General features: G+C 36.5%; 1 protein-coding gene across 10 annotated transcripts in view; it reads right to left on the bottom strand.

The window, feature by feature from the left end:
- The window catches only part of FGF14 (fibroblast growth factor 14), a 614,603-nt gene that overhangs the window by 111,296 nt on the left and 484,522 nt on the right, over positions 1 to 18,785 (bottom strand). For all 10 annotated transcript variants that reach the window (XM_077855046.1, XM_077855039.1, XM_077855049.1 and 7 more), the window contains one exon: positions 15,799 to 15,902. In XM_077855046.1, coding sequence (XP_077711172.1) covers positions 15,799 to 15,902 — 104 coding nt within the window. The remainder of the gene's footprint in view (positions 1 to 15,798; positions 15,903 to 18,785) is intronic.

Genomic DNA, 18,785 nt, shown 5'->3' with positions numbered 1-18,785 from the left:
TACTATATTGACATTTTTATCTAGTTTCAGGACAAAAATGTATGGCATTAAAATGTTATTTTATGGGATATACTTTCACAAGATTGTTTCTAGGTCATTTCAGTGACAGAGTAAAAGCCATTTGATACTAACAGCAAGGTAGTAATAACAGTTGCAGGCACGAGATAAAGAAACCCTCAGGTCTACCAATGAAGTGAACTGAGTTGTAAAGTGTATGAAAGAAAGAAAGAAGAAAGAAAAAGAAAGAAGAAAGAAAGAAAGAAAGAAAGAAAGAAAGAAAGAAAGAAAGAAGAGAAAGAAAGAAAGAAAGAGAAAAAAAGAAAGAAAGAAAGAAAGAAAGAAAGAAAGAAAGAAAGAAAGAAAGAGAGAAAAAAGAAAAAATAAAGATTTTTTACATTAAATTTCCAGAATTTCTTTCTTATGAGCTTAGCTTTAATAACTGGAATACTACACAAGAAAGGCTATTTCATTTCTTCTGAAAACTCATTACATTTTATGAAACTTAGAAAAATGTAGAAAACCATCACATCTGCAGCTCTCTTACAAGTATTCAAACTTGTGTGAGCACTAATTTGAAGGACTGCATATTTGAATATCACCTTTACTCTATTGGGGATTATACCAAATATGTGTATACACCCATGGAGAAATAGAAATTCCCTTTGCAATTATCATAATTTTAGTCTTCCTAAAATTTTGTGAGGCGGATCCCGGGATAGACCAGAGAGGAGAAATAGCATGCCCTCATTTCCTGCTACCCTAGTTTTTCAACACTAGGCTTGCTTCATGGCAGAAGCGTCAGAGAGATTACTGCTACTGGCACTGTGCCCACCAGGCCAACCGCACAGCTGGGGAATTCTGACTTGTTCTTAATATGTATGTGATAGGCATGGCGATGTTCGCTGACCTAATGTAATTAATTGCCATCATTCTGCCAGAACATAATCACAATATCAGAAGATTAAAGGAAACATAATTGTTTCATCTATTCCTAGGAAAGCATTTTAAATGTCATCCGTGTGCTATAAAAAGTCATTCGGAAATCTCAAGGTCACTCAGAATGTCCTAAATGCTTAAATTAGTGCTTGTGGCATTGCCAGTTTTCATTTAGTCTTCTGAGTTGGGTCTTTTCTCCTCCCACTATACCTGTCCACCTATCAATCCCACTCTGTTGTCCATCTAAGAAATGCATTATAGAAGGCATTTTCCTTTGAAGAATTAAAAATATCAGAAGATCCTACACAATCTCCCTAAAGGTGGATTTTCATGGTACTTCACAAATAAGTATGCAGAAAAATATCTAAGTGATAATGAAGAGAAAAATAAGTGTGTATATAGTAGAATATGAATTTCTATGTGTGTGCCATTTTCTTTGGGTGGGAAAAAGTATGTCTTGCTGGTACACCACACAGAGCACATGGTAAAATAATTCTACTTTTTCCCAGTGGTTACATAGTCAGGTTCTCTGCATTCACCCCTTCAGTTACTGAATTATCCTTAACAAACTCACTTGAAAGTGGAATTCATAAGGATAATTAATTAATACATTAAAATGACTCTGACCTTCCCATTCTCTACATTTGTGAACTTGGGCATTATGTTTCTTCCCCTATTGTATTTCTATTCTCACCACCACCTTCTCAAATGTAAATCACAAGTAGCCAATATTGCAAACTACCACTCTTTCAGAGCAAAAAGTTATTTTAAAGCACCAATTGCTTCTAGGTAGAACACTTACATCAGTAGAAAATACAAATAAGTATTGAACAGAATGGTTAAGGTAGTTTTATCATGCTACTACTGGATGGATTAGTACACACAATTAAATAAATAATTTAATTATTATTATAAAATAAATAGTCATTTGCCAGATATGCAGTGTTTCAGCAGACCCTTGGGCAAGTCTCTTGTTAATAAAATGATTGGAATATTAGATAATTGAAATTAACTGCTACAGCATGCCGCACTTCATAGTTTTCCACAGTCATATTAGAAATGTAAAATATAATGAAGTTGTTATTCATAAAAATTTTTAAATAACATGATATTTTGGTCCTGGCAGTTCATGATATAACGAGTCTAAGGAATTTCCAATTGGTCCCAAAGACTGACCATCAGGAATAAAATAAAGTCAGGACTGGATTTTGTGGCTCAGAAAACTAAAGTCTGACTAAATACCATGTGCTTTTTAAATGATCACATATTACTGACATGGTTTCTTTCTACCTTTCTTTCTCTCTTTCTTTTTGGTTATTGTTTCTCTATGAATGATACATAAAAAATAAGAACTTTGTCTGCATTTAAGTTCCTACAAGGTGTTATTTGATTTTTTTTTAAACACAGAAGAACTATTGCCCAAGGTCATTCTTCCCATTTCAATGTGTGAGTCTTCTCATGTAATATAATTTTAAATTAAATAAAGGCTCACTGCTATTTCTTCTGGGTATATACTTGGCTTTGCTTAGTCTATAAAAGTCTTTCAAAAGCCTCATACTGCATTAGAAAAACAGCATGGCACCTGTGGACCAATCTCTTCCTCCTTTATTTTAATATGATATTTCACATTAGAGTTTATTTCTCCATGGACATTAGGAGAATGCCTCTTACCTCGCTCCAACTAAAAGCTGTCTAGAGAACTTCTGAACAGTTTGAAAGTTGATTCTTCTGTCATCAATTTCTAGTAATATAGAATTCTGACTGGTCTTAGAATAAAAATAATGTAGGAGTTAGGCATCCTGGCCACCTTTAAATGGTAGTTGAATTTATCCAAATTGCAAATTCTTGATACAAAAACAATTTTCCGTGGCTTCTTTTGATAACATTAATTTATAATTACAGGATAAAAAGCAAAATGTTACATCACAATATTTAAATAATAACGCAGTAGATGTCATGATTTCTTCCAAAGTTATATGACTTTTTCACCATCATTTTACCATTTAACACAATAGCAAAAATAATGAGTAATAAGTCTTGAACATAGAGGAGGTACATGTAAATGAATTTGTATCTTTGCATTGTGAGCAAAATTAGGGCAAATTTAACAGAACATTAAAATAATGTCCCTGTTAATAAAAACCATTGTTTCTCATACCACAATAGGCAATTCTCAAAGTAATTATCTTTATGTTATAATTTTACTCTTTATTACCCACAAGCAAGAAAGATATTGATCTTTTTTTTTTTAAGATTTTATTTATTTATTCATGAGAAACAGAGAGAGAGAGAGAGGCAGAGACAGGCAGAGAGAGAAGCAGGCTCCATGCAGGGAGCCCAATGTGGGACTCGATCCTGGGACTCCAGGATCATCTACCAAAGGTAGATGCTTAACCAGTGAGCATCCCCAATATTGATCTTTTTCAAAGCTGTGTCTAACAGCCCAGGAAACCAAAACTCCTGAACCATAACAGAGTATTGCTCACCATAGAAAATAATTTGCAATGATAAGGATCTCATGCACTGAGTCTAAGGTTTAGATAGTAGAAACAAAGTTATAAAGGGTTCATAGTTGAAAGATAGACGCGTTAATTGGAGAAGTTACATTAACAGGGAGTCATTGACAATTAATGCTTGTCCTTATGCCTTGGTGAAGCGGATTCACAGTTAATTCATTAAATAACATGAGTAGAAGCTCCTCCCATGACATAAATCAATACTCATCATTTGTCAGGTTAGTGCTTTTAGGCACTAGTTGTACCAGCTTAAAAGGAAAGTAGAATGTTCCCTGCTTGCCCACATAACCATTTCTGCTAAACGGTGGCCTAGGTCTAGGATTATGGACCAAATAAAATATTTCCACCTTGTTAGAGATGTAGCAATTCCAAAAATATCTTGTTCCCATTCAGTCTCTGCCTCTATTGGGACAGCAAATAGCAACCAATTATGATGCTTTTGCATGGGTTGGGACATGCCTATTAAAAGTGATTTATCTCTCTTCACTTCATATAGTCATAAGACCTTAAAACCAATACCTAACTGCAAATAAAACTCTTAAGAGATCTACTAAGTCCTTGCTTGGAAGTGTATTATGTACCTTTCCGTAAACTAGCCTTCCAAACTGAATACATTACCTTAAGACAAATAGCCAACATTCAGTGAAACCCGAAGTAGCTCAGGGCACAAAACACACTTCCAGAATCCAAGGAAATCTTTCAAAGTGAAAATGCACTGTACATGGAACTCACATCTTAGAAACTGTAAGTTCCATGAGGCCAGGGGTTGTTTCTGCCTTTTTTGCCATATTTCTCTTGATTCAGGAATGTGTTGCATCAATATTGGTTGACAGGTAATATCAAAATGGAAATGTGGCCAATATTTTCAGTCAAATAACTGATCATCATTCTTTTGATAATACTATAATTCTAAAACTAGGGGAAACAAGAAATAAAACAGGTAAACATAGAGGAAGGGAAGAAAAGATAAAATAAGATAAAAACAAAGAGGGAGACAAACCACAAGAGACTCTTAACTCTAAGGAACAAACTGAGGGTTGCTGGAGAGTAGGTGAGGGGGAGATGGGGTAACTGGGTGATGGGCATTAAGGAGGGCACATGATGTAGTGAGCACTGGTGTTCTTTGCAACTGATGAATTACTTAACTCTACGTCTGAAACTAATAATACACTATATGGGAACTACTTTGAATTTAAATAAAAAGTTTAAAAAAGATTAAACTCCAAAAAAAATTGAAAAATAAATAAAACTAGTGGAAACAGAGAATGTAAAGAAGAGGTAACAAGGAAAATGATCACCAAAGGAATGATTTTGTCAGTTATTAGTATATAACATATGGAGAAGAACAACAGCCAGTTTGGTTTAAAAAAAGTGATTTTAGTTCTTTCTCAGGAAAAAATAAAAGCATAGTTTTTCATATTGCTATGAATTATTTCATAAATTATCTTTTGTTTTAGTCCCAAGTGACTAAAAAAATGAGATATAAACTGCACTGAGGAAACTGAGAGAAACTCCTTTTTAAAAAAGAGATTGTATTTATTTAGTTGACTCAGAGAGAGAGTACAAGCAGGAGGAGCAGCAGAGGAAGGAGAAACAGGCTCCCTGCTCAGCAGGGATTGATCCCAGGACCCTGGGATCATGACTTAAACAGAAGGCAGATGCTTAACCAGCTGAGCCACCCAGGTACCCCAAACTGAGAGAAATTCCTATCCCGAGCCCACCATGAACTTGGTGGTTCATGAAATCTCAGAATTCTGAGAGTCTCAGGCAGGTAGCTCACATGCCAGAAGTAAGAAGAATCCTTATAAAGTAAAATAATCAGAAAGAAAACCCAACAACTCAACTTGGGTGGATGATGTGTAACAATATCAATCATGAGCTTCCCACATATGCAAACAATTTTTCAAAAAGCAGAGTTTTGCCCTCAACTTTATTAGCTATTAACTGTTGTTTTACTGTTAGAGCTGATTTGCTATCCACTGTATGGAATATGGGCCTTGGCATTTATATAGGGGGTTTTGTTTGTCTTTTTTTTCATTATATAGAAAATGAAAAAAGAGAGTTCATTTTCAAATATTGTTTATCATTTTAAGTAGATACTGTTTATCATTTCTCAGGTAGTCTTTAAAGTTTTCTCTGCAAAAATTTCTTCCATTATGTATTACCAATTATTTGCACTCTATGAATATGGGATTTTAAAAAATTGAAACACTTCAATCAAACCTTTTGTTACTCTTTATAGTATTTCATAGTTTTCACCCTGGAGAAAAATCAGAATAAAATGGCAAACTGCAATGGTATTTTTTTCTTTGACACTAAAAGGAAATAAAAAACCAAGTACTTGATGTCATTTCATGAACATACTGAAATAATAAAATCCTTTCTCTAATTCTCTTTATGCATGTGCTTGCTTTAAAATGTTCAAGTTTAGGGGCACTTGGGTGGCTCAGCTGGTTAAGAATCTGCCTTTTGCTCAGGTCATGATCCTAGGGTTCTGTGATCTAGCCAGGCTCCCTGCTCATCGGGAGTCTGCTTCTTCCTCTCCCTTTGCCCCTCCCCCTGCTTCTGCTCTCTCTCTCTCTCTCTCTCTCTGTCAAATAAATAAGTAAAATCTTAAAAAAAAAGTTCAAGTTTAAATGGTAGCAACATTTACCAGAAATCAGGCTTTAGTTTTTTTGCTCCAAGCTTCCCTCATAAGGTGAAGACATTACCACTCACTTCATTAATGCAAATATAACCATGTTAGAATGCAGACATTGCATATCTAAGTTCTGTCTCTGTGGGTTTATCAAGCTCGTTCAGGAAAGGAATGTGTAAATAGTGCTTTTCTGCAATTCTAACTTCAGAAATAAACAGACTCCTATATTCTTTGCTGATGCTTCATGTTTTCCAGTGGGGAAAAAGATAAGTGTCATGCATAATAAATATCATGAATAGAAGGGCACTTGAGGAATAAATTAGTAAAATTTGCTGGTGACATTTATTCTGCCTTAACCATAATCAATCAGGAACTACACATTAAGACTTCCTACATATCCATGACTAATGAAGGACTGATAGAAAATGTACAATCAGGGAATCATAGGTTCTGAGTCAAGATAGGAGCCTTAGAATTCATCGAGTCAAGATGTATGTCCTATCCATTGGGTGCTCAGGATCCTTTGTTGTTTTTAAATCAGGAATTTTTCACTTATCTTTGAAGCCCTAGTACATATAGTACATTAGCTGTCAGTGGAAGGCATATAAGAGTCTTTCTTGACGGAGTGAATAAATAAAATCGTGACTATAGACATCCCCACCAAGTATGTGACCCTTCAGCCTACATTGAAGCATTGAGTAATTATATTGAGTAGAAGTAGTTTCCATATATTTCTTGCAGACCCTTTTGTTATTGGACATACAAGTTTATTTTTTGTAAGGTAGGTATTGCAGGCTTTGTGTAGTTAAGGAATCTGTATAATGATGGATCCATGTAGGATCAGCCCTTTCTCTATATAGGGCCTGGGAAAGGAACTCAAAGGTGGGCCAAGCACAGGGACCTGTTGTTCACCTAGGGTGTTCTTAGAAACCTGCTCTGACAGGATGCTGATGGCCTGAGCCCTTTAACTCAGCAGGTGCCCCATGGCCCCCCAGTCAACTGTCTCAGGCCAATTTCTCCCCTGACCTTTACATAGTGGAGACCCCTTTTCCTTTTCAGAACTGTGCTCTTGGTTTGAAATCCAATGTCTTATTTTGTTTCTTTTTTGTTGATTCTAAGCAAAATTCCTGTCTCTTCACACATCATCTTGAAGTTCAGGGACACATCTCTTGTCCTATTCTTTCCCAGACTGAGCAGAGCAATCACAGACAAGGCTTTCCTCTATGTTTGCTGACAGGCTGGCTCACCTGGTCAACAGGAAAGGTTAGCATTCCTTATGACCAGGTCATTCTGCTTACTGCAAGGGCCTGACCTGGACCGTGAATTTGTAATCATCATCAACAACAGTGGTAAATATAAAATCATTTAATCTCAATGTCTGGGTCTGGAGACAGTGATGTAGACCCATGTTTATCAAAATGCGCTTCTTCAGGCACCTGCACTGGAAATGCCTGGGATGCATATTCAAAATTCTGATTCTTGAGACATTTGGATTCACTGAATTGGAATCTTTCAGGCTAATGTCCTGGGATCTGGTTATTTACACTGCTATCTGAAAAAGTCTTATGTATGTTGAGGTTTGTGAACCACTATGAGAATATCTGAAGAACTGATAGTCCCTTCCCATATCATTAGCATCATTTTTACACAAACTACAAATTTAACTTGGCTAGTCTGCTTTTATTACCCAGTATCCCAAATTGCCTCTACTGGTTCTTTATACTTAGGAATTAAGGAAAATACATGAGAAAGCTTCCTCAAGTAGTCATGTTATTTTATAAAGTTCTTTCTAATATCTAAATTCACTTATGCTGAAGCAGACTCCCCACAATTTCTTCATCATTTGTCTTACATTCAGGAAGAAAAGGAAAATACTCACCATCCATCACAGAGCAATTCTTTATCTGCACATCATTCTTAAGATAGCCCCTAGACATGGCTCTTTCAGGGTAAAGAAGCTTTGTTATCATCCAGTAGTGGTCCAGTGGGATTATAACCCACCTGGATATTGTGGGGGTAAACTGAGCACGTCCCAAACTCAATGTGGCAGGTTCCTCCACCCATGCCTCCTTCTGGGTTTTGTTTTCTCAGTAAGAAGCACCACAGACCACCAGGTTCTGAGTCAGTCCTTCCAGAGCCAGCTCTGACTCTGTCACCTCTGTACCCAGACCACCATGGACTTCTTTCTACATCTCCTCAGAAACACTTCAAATATCTCCCATCCTTTCCAGTCCCTTAAAACCAGGGGCTACCAATACCATTGTATCCAGGCCCAGAAACAAAGTTAAGATGTGCATTATCTTCCTTTAAAAAATTCAGGAGAGGTTGTCATTGTGGTTAAAATGTAGCCTGTAGAGCGCATGCCCCATCAGATCACAGAGCACGCGTGTGTGCACTTATGCAGTCCAAACAAAACAAATGTTTGTAAGTTTGCAAGCCCTATTGGGGTGTCTCTCTCTTTCTCTCCCCCCTGCCCATTTCTCCTACCTCCCTGGCTGTGGTGAACACTATTCAAGTCTCTGCTTCTATGTATTTGATTTGTTTAGATTCCACAAGTAAGATCACGCAGGTTTTTTCTTTATGTGTCTGACTTATTTTACTTACTATACCGTCCTCTAGGTCCACCTATGTTGCTGCAAATGACAGAATCATCCTTCTTAAGGCTTAATATTTTCCTATTGTATGTACTTAGCATCCCTCACGTGGCCTGTTGCAGCATGGACGCACTGTCATTAGTGCCTTTCCACTAATCCTCACCATCACGGGTATAATCCTTTGGAAGCCAAATCTGGCCATACTGTTTCCTTGCTTAGAGAATAACATTAACCAGGGACAGCCAGCATTCTGGAAAGGAGGCTAAGGGAAAGAGAAATAGGGGAAAATGGTCATGGGGTTGGAGCAGAGACGGTATTTTGAGTATGGTTGGAAAGCCCAGACTGGGCTGCAAGAGGGAGGGTCTTGTTTTCTCCATCCCAGAGGGGGAAGCTGGAGCCAGGAGTCAGCTGGGGGCAGGGGGTTCCCAGGAAGGTGATGGAGTGAGCTGAAGACATGGCCTTCCCTCTTGCTTTTCCTTCTGAGGTGTCTCCCCTCTTTCTTTCCCTTTGCCATCTGCTCCTCCCATCCCTCTCTCTTTCTTATCTTTCCTTCCTCCCTAATGCTGCCTAGTGAATCTCCCTACTGCTTATTTGTGATCTTCTTTCCATGTTCCTTTTTCCTTCTTCTCCCTCTTAAGCTTCAGTATCTTCTCCCCATGAATCCCAGTCTCTGCCTTTGTACTGCATAAAGTGGCGCTGAAACTTGGATAGCCTAAAAATACATTTATTCCTTTTTATTGCCTACTCTCAACCTAACATGGAGTGTTTCACATTTTTCTTTTGCCCAAAAGGCTACTTAAAATTAGTTACATGCGACCTACCATTTGCATTTGTTTCTCCATTGTTTTTTCCTTCTGGCAAGTAACCCTAAGTAGAATGACAGCATCCTTGCCTTTGTCATAATCAATTATATTCTGTGCATCAGTGTTCAGCATCGTAGGAATTACATGAATACTGGAGGGAAATTAACTGAAGTGCCATACTTGTTTCCTCATTTCTATAAATTATCTTAGCCAAAATACCAAGAAAGGATAATAGCCGTTTTCAAGTTGGGCGATATATCCAACTGAGTCATAATGTGGGAGAAACCACAGGGAAACTTAATGAAAAAAGAAATATTTTTTAAGCAGAGCAAGTAAAGCTTTAAAATATGTGTAAACTTAAGAACTATTATTTAACATTTCATAAAAAGAAATAAAAACACTCTGATCAAAGGTATAATCACGTGAATAAGTGTGTGTATAATTAGAGCACAATATATAATTCCAATGAAACACACACAAATATATGTATATACAAATTGTATATATGTATATATAGTCTCAAAAGGTGTTAGATATTGTTTGTACAAAAGAAAATGCATGTAGAGTTATAGATTATTAGAATAACAGATATTAATAATCATCTCAAATTTAATACACTTTTTAAAATAAAGAAACTGACCCGTTCAGAGAGTCAGGACTGAAGGATGAAAGGTGGAAAAATGTCCATTCTGAAAGGGGCACCTCTGTAACCAGATGAACTCAGACTCATGATTGGTTATAGTTTTGCCTCCCTGCTCCCAGGGGTCAGAGTATGAAAGGCTGGTCCCCAGGTGAGCAGTCTTCAGATGCTACTGAAGACTTGGTTTAACATCAGATGTTAATAATGGCCAATGGTGGTCACTGTGGTTCAGGTGACTTGATTAACCCCATGGACTACCTAGTAACTAAAGAAAAAAAAAAGCCAGGAGGCATGGACAGATACCCAAGCAGCACTAGGATACACGGTGAGCAGTTTCTTGAGAATGGATGTCCCTAGTGCTATTGGGAGATAGGACGAGTATCAAGGATGGCTAAAAGACTCACATAACACTCCATGAGGATAGAGATTCAGGTAAATAAATGATTGTGTGTTCCTTTATATGAGTAACTCTCAGGGAAGAGTAGAAAATTTTGAAGGAAATTAGGCATCATACTGTGTTAAAAACAAGTTGGTTCCACTTCTGAACCACAAACTTGAGCAATGATCAGGCGAACAATATCAAGAGGAAAATAGCATTGTTCCATCCCATTTTGTTAGAGCTATCAACCCAAAAGGAAGGCATGTGACTGATGGTAAAGGAGGCAGGGACTCTGGGGCTTTCCTGTCTGAGAGGCCTTGGGAAGCTGAAGCAACACAAATTAAGACACATAAAAGATGCTTACTGGCACAGAGGGGGGAAGGCACAATCTCCTTTGTAGAAGCTCATGAAAAATTTCTGAAAGATGTGAGTACAATATAGAAAAACTACTGCATGTAGAGTAGGTAAGACGTTGAGGTTCTTGAACATGCTTTGTCCAGAATATGCAGCATTTACCTTGTTTTCCTAAATTAAAGATCATTTCATCCCTCCTCCTGGCTCATGTTCATTGTGTATTGAGAGTCTGGTTGCTGCAGTAGTGAAGAAGAGTGCAGATACTGCTTCACATTTCCATAGATTCCAATTTTGGGGCAGAGAAAGTTAGGAAAACCAAGTATTTTATTTGCCTCAGTGTTGGGTTCTGTGCCTAGGTAGTCTATCTAACAACCCTACTCTTACTACCTTGGTCTAAAGCTACCATCATCTCTCCCACTAGCCATTGCAATAATGCTTGCTGTGTGGTTGCTGATTGTCGGGCTATCAGCTTTTGACTCACCTACCAGTGGGCAGGTAGGGGCAGTAGGGAGATCCTTATTAAACTATAGATTCCTGGGGCTCCCACAAGATCTATTGAATTGAAATATCTGGAGTCTGATCCAAGGAATCTACCTTTTCCCTCCTCTTCCCAGGTGATTCTTCTGAGTCCAAATATTTACAAAACACAGTAGCAGTGTACTTTTTTTATTCATTTAAAAAACCTACATGAAAAAGGATTGTCTTTCTCTCTGCTGTATCACTGGGTTAAGAAAATCAGATGAAATATTGATCTTGGGAGCACACCAGGGCTGACTGCAGCCCCAGATGCCTGCATGTGGGTAACAGAAACATTTACAGCACCATTTGGGATATAATATTCTCATAAATGCCAGCCTTTTATAAGACAGCAATAATGGATCTTTGTACATTTTATGTATGTCATATACCTCATCATTCAGAAAAATCAATCAGACTAAAACTAGAAGTTTAACTCCCAAATTAACTTTAAGCATCCAGGCAAACTTTTTAATTTTACAGATGAGAAACTTGAGATGCAGAGACTGGGGCATGACAACACAGGTCTTAGCTGGATCTGGGATCCAGGTGATCCAGAAAAGCCCAGAGCTCTACCCACCATCAATCTCTTTTCCTTCTTCCCTCCTCTTCTTTTTCTTTTCTCCTATCAAAACTACATTCTGATTTCAACTCATCTTTATCTCTGCCTAAATGATGAATAATACCCTTTCCCTTTCATCCTAAGTTTTTCTTCAGTGTTCCAAATTTACATTCAAACCATGTCTCTCTATGAAGGATTTTCTTAGTGTTTCAATGTCACAGGTTGTTTGAAAAAAAAGCGGACTGCTCCTCACAGCTCAATAGACAGTTTATAATCAGTCAAAATACACTTTTCCCAAACATCATATTGAACAAATTCTTTAACATAAGTATTTCCTTGTCAGTTTCTGTTCTATGACCTTGTAGCCTTTGTTCTACCTTTGAGCAAACTGTTTATATCTGACATTAGATCTCTTGATATACACCTTCAAGGAATATATTATGATCATTATGACCACAAAAGAAATGACTATTGTCATATCAAAGAAAGACTGCACGGGGAACATGTTCCTTCAGCATCAGAAATGTGGCTTTTTACATTTCAGACAAGATACATTTTTGCCCCCCCAGGTGAAATTATCTAACAAATTGAATATCGTTATTTGGATGGCAGGGGCTTATAAGAGTTATCCTCACTGCAAATAGAGAAATATGCACCACAAGTCAAAATACTAGTGTGTTTTTCACTCAACAGAATTCATTTTTGAAAGATTTGAGCATTTTATTTCCTATCTTCTAAACCTACAGATCTTCAAGAAAATTGCTCTCTAATAGGCACTAGTTTACACCATGCAAACATTAAGTTGATCTTTTGAAAGTGGGTATAAGCTTAAAACAGATTGCTTCATTTCCAAAACTTTAATCTTTATTATTTTTTTCTTTAAACCTGAGGTCGACTGAAGGTTTCCTTTTATAACACCTACCTAACTTACTTCAAAACTTTTTAGTTGAGTTAACCATGTTTGGCATGGTTTTTTAAATTTAAATTTCAAATGTTACATGTAATAAATTTTCAGAATCTTAAACATTCAGTAAATAATATCAAACTTTTTCCAGATAGATGTAATTTTCTACGATTTTTTTTTAAATTTGAGAATCTCCAAAGGAAACGGATTATGTCTCAAATTATACTTTTTAATAATTGAAATGAAGTTTGTTCCCTAAGTAACAATTCCCTAAAGGTTTTCATCACATCATCATGCGTTTATACCTTCTTGTTAGAATAGGTGCCAGATCATATGATGAAAAATGTCTGGCACATGGAAGTAGTATAGTGAAACAGTAAGCTAATGAGTCAGACTAATAATGCTCACATCCTGTCTTCTTTATTTACTACCTGGGAGACTGAACAGATTCTTTTTTTTTTTCCAGATTTTACTTATTTATTTGAGGGAGAGAGACAGAGATAATGGAGAGCACAAGCAAGGAGGAGAGGGAGAAACAGGTTCCCCACTGAACAGGGACCCCAACTAGGGGCTAGATCCTAGTACCCTGGGACCATGACTTGAGCTGAAGACAGATGCTTAACTGACTGAGCCACCCAGGCACCCCTATTCTTGAACTCTCTGTATATCAATATGATCATTTTAACAGTGTTTGCTTAATAGGATTAGATAAGGTAAAACTGTGCAGTGCTTGGAACAGGGTTGGGCAGATGTACTATATAAATACTAGCCATTATTATTATTATATAAGTAGACTTATTATTTATATAGTATGGCAATTGTTAAATGGTATTATGCTATATTATTATTTTAGCAGATACTCACTGTGAAATAAATGATTGACTACGGAAATATATTCTTTTTACTGAAATATTTGTAGTTCACATTTCATTATATTGAAATAAACAGAGCACTTGAACTATAGAGTATTAGTAAAGATTGGGAATCACATTTGGTTTGTATCTAAGTCCTTTTCCTACAAGATAGCTGAAGATTGTAAGGGCCTGGCCTAGGCAGTGGGGATCTCTCAGGGTAGGGGATGGGCAGATAGAGTGCCTTTTAGTAGATTCTGGATTCAAAGCAAAGAGTCAAAATGGGAAGATGGGAAGAGAAGAAAGCCAACATCTGTAAATCAGAGAACCAAGCCACCAAAAGGGAGCATCAGATGCCCAGGAACTGGAAAACCAGGGAGGTGAGAGTAGTGAATAATTATTCAATAATAATCCTGAAGCTGTCACTGAGACAAATCCTGGGGTAGATGCTGTCACCCATAGCTAGCTTATGAGACCTGATTCCTGGGCTGCAGGCTTCACAGACTGGGTATTAGTGCCTTCCTCACTTCTATTACTATTGTACTCCTTTGACTGCACTAAACATAACCTGTACTTGTATTTTTCGGCAAAGACACACACTCAAGATGATTTTCCTTCCTTAAAAAAAAAAAAAAAAAGGTATACATGTGCAACCTCATCACAAAAAAATAGAAAATACCTCCCTCAGTAGCAAAAAGATAAAATAAACATTCACATGTCCCCTGATATCAACACATGTATCAAAGCATAACAAACAATGTAATAAAATCTTCAATAGGAACAGACAACTAGAGGCTATGGCAGATGCTGCAGCTAATAATTTTTAGGCATCTCAAAGATTACCTGCGGGAAAAGAAAGAAACAAAAATAACAGAACAAATGTCAAATCAATAAAATTGAGTTGTATCTGAATGAAAGCATCTCCAGAAAGTAATCTTTGTCTGAATCATATTTTTCCTAAAGTGGGGGACAGGGAATTCTAGCTGAATCTTGGTCTCGGAATGTTGAATATTCATCTTATGCAACAGAATGCGATTTGCATAATGTAGGGCCCAGGTCTATGTGCAGGAACACCCTTCAGGGGACTCAGATGAAGCTTCCAGAATAACAAGAACATTTTCCAGCTCACCGCAGAGGGAATCCGCAACTCAATTTCATTTTATTTGACAGGATTTCCCAGATTTGCTCCAGAAAATGCCCCAGAGAATATTTCTGCTTAAGTTGCGTGTGTGTGTGTGTGTGTGTGTGTGTGTGAGTCTGTATATACGTTTACATTTAGTTTTTTGATGGTAATATTTAGCAACAACAGAGTTTTTAAAAAATTATATGAAGATGACATGCAAACCCAGATAAGAGCATTTTTCTCTGAGGCACCATGAATTTAACCTGGCAATTTCTGCTCAGAGGACAGTGAAAAGAAATACTTCCATCTAGGTCCCTATTGCTTGGTCCTGTGGCAGAAATTACTTCTAACTACACTATAATATATAGATATAACACATCTGAGTGTGAATTATTTGTAAATAGTAAATATTCCAGAATATGTCATATGGCTAAAAAGGTACTCAACTTCTAGTACACATTAACACACAACAAAGAAGACTTGCTTAGATTTAAATACAATATACATTTTATATTAGAAGTATTTTCCCCAGTAAAACATTAATACAACTTGAATTTCTATTTTTAAAAGAACTACACTCTTTAAATTTTCTTTTTTAGAATTCATGTTATTCTGCTTCTTTTTACAAAATAATCTTCTACTATAAACTCTCTAAGACAAGTACATTTCTAAAGAGAAATAAAAAACATATTAACATCAATTCTTTTGAAATTACTCAATTTTCTACAAACTAGTTCATTTTTTAAAAATATGCAAATGCACAACTTTAAGAAGTAATATTACTTTTCTCTTTGATATACTGATATTATCAAATGTTGATGAATAATGAATAAACAGCCCATATAGCATCGTAGTAGAGATCAAATATTAAAGCAAAAATGGCAGAATCAATAGATACAGATTCTTTTCATTTTTGTTGTTGCTGCTACTGGTATTTTGCAAACATTGAATGAATAACCAATATCTTTGGCATGTTACTTACTGATGGGTAGAGGTAACCTTCTCCATTCATGGCTATATACAACCCTGTCTTCACTCCCTGGATGGCAACAACGCGCAGTCCCACTGGTATGAGGTTGAACAGTGCTGTAAAGATAAACATGGCCTGTCATGAATGGGCAGAGAGAAGCAAAAACCTTGCCATCACTTTTCCCTCCCTCATTTCTTTTATTTAAAAAAATAATAATCTTTGTTACAAACTTCTGAGAAGTTCCAATTAATTAACTTTTATTTCTCTCTTTATAATTAAAATGTTTCTATAATGGGTAAAATTAACACTTGAGCTTCATTTTGTACATCTTAACGGTCTGCTTATACCATTCTGAAGAACTGATAGAATAATAAACAGAATCAGGCCTGTAATCATGATTCCCATATCACAGTCTCTGACATCAATTGATACCAAAAGAAATCAGCTCTGAAGATTCTCAAAGAGTGGAATTTTTAAAAGTCCAAGTTGAATGCTTACTCTGGTCTTTCATGCAGAAAGTATGCTTTATCACTGCAATGTAGGACAGGCCAGAAGTTAAAAAGGTAATTCCAAAACGGAATTACTCTTGCTGAACCAATATGAGATGCCAGCAGAGCCCAGAAAAGATGTGCACCTGCCAATGTGCTCAATTTAGAAAGAACTAATCATACTGAATGGCATGCACATTTTAGAGAGACATTGTCTTTACTAATATCTCATAAAACTATAAAAATAAAAGAGGGAAAAGTGTTCAATTTACCTCATCTAAGGGATATACCCCATCTATAAATATACTCATTTATATTTCCACGTTTCATCTCTTTCTTTATTGACAAGGAATGTATTTTTATATTTTTCACATAGTACAGAAAGGAATGTTATCATTGATGTTCTGAAAAACCTTAACATCCCCGTAACAGGTTTCCATGCCAAGGTTATATGTTGGCTCTTCAGTAAGTATTCTAGCACCATTCTTAGTAATAACTATTGATGGTTTGGGGGACTTTATTATGGATGCACTTATAAGAGGACTGTTAATTATCCACAGTGTGGTTATCTGTTTCCATTCAAGGTCTTAATGGAAGATTAATTCCAAGCAACTGGACCAGCCCAGCACAGGCAACAACAGTACTGAAATGCTGAAGTAAACAAGTCAACAAAATACCTGAGGTCAAGTTCTTAACTATATTCCAAAAAAGATAAATAATTGTAAAAACATAGGCAACATTGACTTCAATTTATGGGTCTACTAAGAACATAATTAAAAATGGGCTCTATAAATTAGTTTCTATTTAATTCTTTTTTTTTTTTTTATAAATTTTTATTTATTTATGATAGTCACTCAGAGAGAGGGAGAGAGAGGCAGAGACACAGGCAGAGGGAGAAGCAGGCTCCACGCAGGGAGCCCGACGTGGGATTCGATCCTGAGTCTCCAGGATCATGCCCTGGGCCAAAGGCAGGCGCCAAACCGCTGTGCCACCCAGGGATCCCAGTTTCTATTTAATTCTGAGGCACCATATGTTTTCTCAGAATGAGGGGGGCCATTATTCCCTCTCTTTCAATTATTACATGCTACTGATCCCAAGATCTCAAGATGTTTCTGATGAAAGGACATGGTGGCCATGGATGTAGATAATTATTCCTACAGGAATATTCAAGGAATGTATATGGTTAGGTGGATATTAGCTTTCACAATGCAAAATAACACTGGACCATCTTCCATGGGATTTTAGGGGCTCATGTTATGGAAGAATGAGGCTTATGCTTGCTCACTTCTATTACTTGAATAGTAAACATAAGTGGGAGTCATTGAGCAGTATGAGGTACTTGTGTCATTGTAACTCAGTATTCCTTCTTCATGGGAAAGGGCCATTGACCATTGCATTCTTAGCCAGAACACCTAAACTGTCCCATCTCCCTTATATTTTGAAAAGATGGGCACTATAGAACAATGCCTGATTGGTGTGCAAAAGTTTTGGAGGAAAAACATAATTGTACGCCTCTCCTTGAAAACTATTCTAACTTAACCCTCTGAAACTTAATTATTCTAATCTTTATATACTCTTAATGGTATTTGTAGGTGCTGTATATTTGATATAGGCCAGTTGTTATACTTCTAGAAAGTAAGAACATCATGAAATCACCAAAATAATGTGATATGGAAAACAGAAAAATTATAGATGATAGTTTAAAATGACCATAAAAAAATTCTGTTTTTTTTTCCCTAAGATTTTTGTTGGGACCTGAATTATAAAATGTTAGAATTTTATACAATGACAATACAAAGTGAATCCATATAACCACTGTCATGTGGGAGGTCATTCAGAGCTGACCATAATGAATCCATGGTGTTAATTATAACTACAGATATCCACATTAATTGAGACATCATTATATTTTTCCATTCCTTTTGTATTTTATATAATTATAAAGCAATGTTTACAAAGCCTAGGGGAGTTAGAATAATAAGATGTACATGCTACTTTATTTGTGGAATACTCTAGTTTTCCATATAATAGTGATTTTCAACCCTGGCTATACTTTAAAACTAGCTGTATTCATAAAAGAGGACAGCCATGCCCAACCACAGACTGACTAAATTAAATAAGAATCTCTGGAGGTGGGGTTAGGGTTTAGAGAATAAGGATTTTTTTTTAAGTTCCTCAAATGACCCAGAAGTACAGCTGAAGTGAAAACCACCATCCCAAGATGGTGCAGAAGTGATCAATGTGAGTGGTGGGCAATTTTTTACACATTAGATTATCAGGCCTGGAATTTCTAAGGTGAGAGGAACTGGTTCATGTGAAATTTTAATATTGCTATAGTTACTAGCATATTGATATTTCTATAGTCCTATTCTGCTCGTAGCATTTATTAAGACTGGTAATGGAAGTATTGAGTTTAAGAGCACAGGAAAACCTCATGGCATCCCCAAAAGCCAATTGGGGGAAAAGAAAACCACCTCTTAATCAAATGCCATAGTTCATAGTAATGGTAAC

This window comes from Canis aureus, chromosome 17 (genome assembly GCF_053574225.1).
Source record: "Canis aureus isolate CA01 chromosome 17, VMU_Caureus_v.1.0, whole genome shotgun sequence".
Taxonomy (NCBI): Eukaryota; Metazoa; Chordata; class Mammalia; order Carnivora; family Canidae; genus Canis; species Canis aureus.
This window is presented reverse-complemented; position numbering and strand designations above follow the sequence as displayed.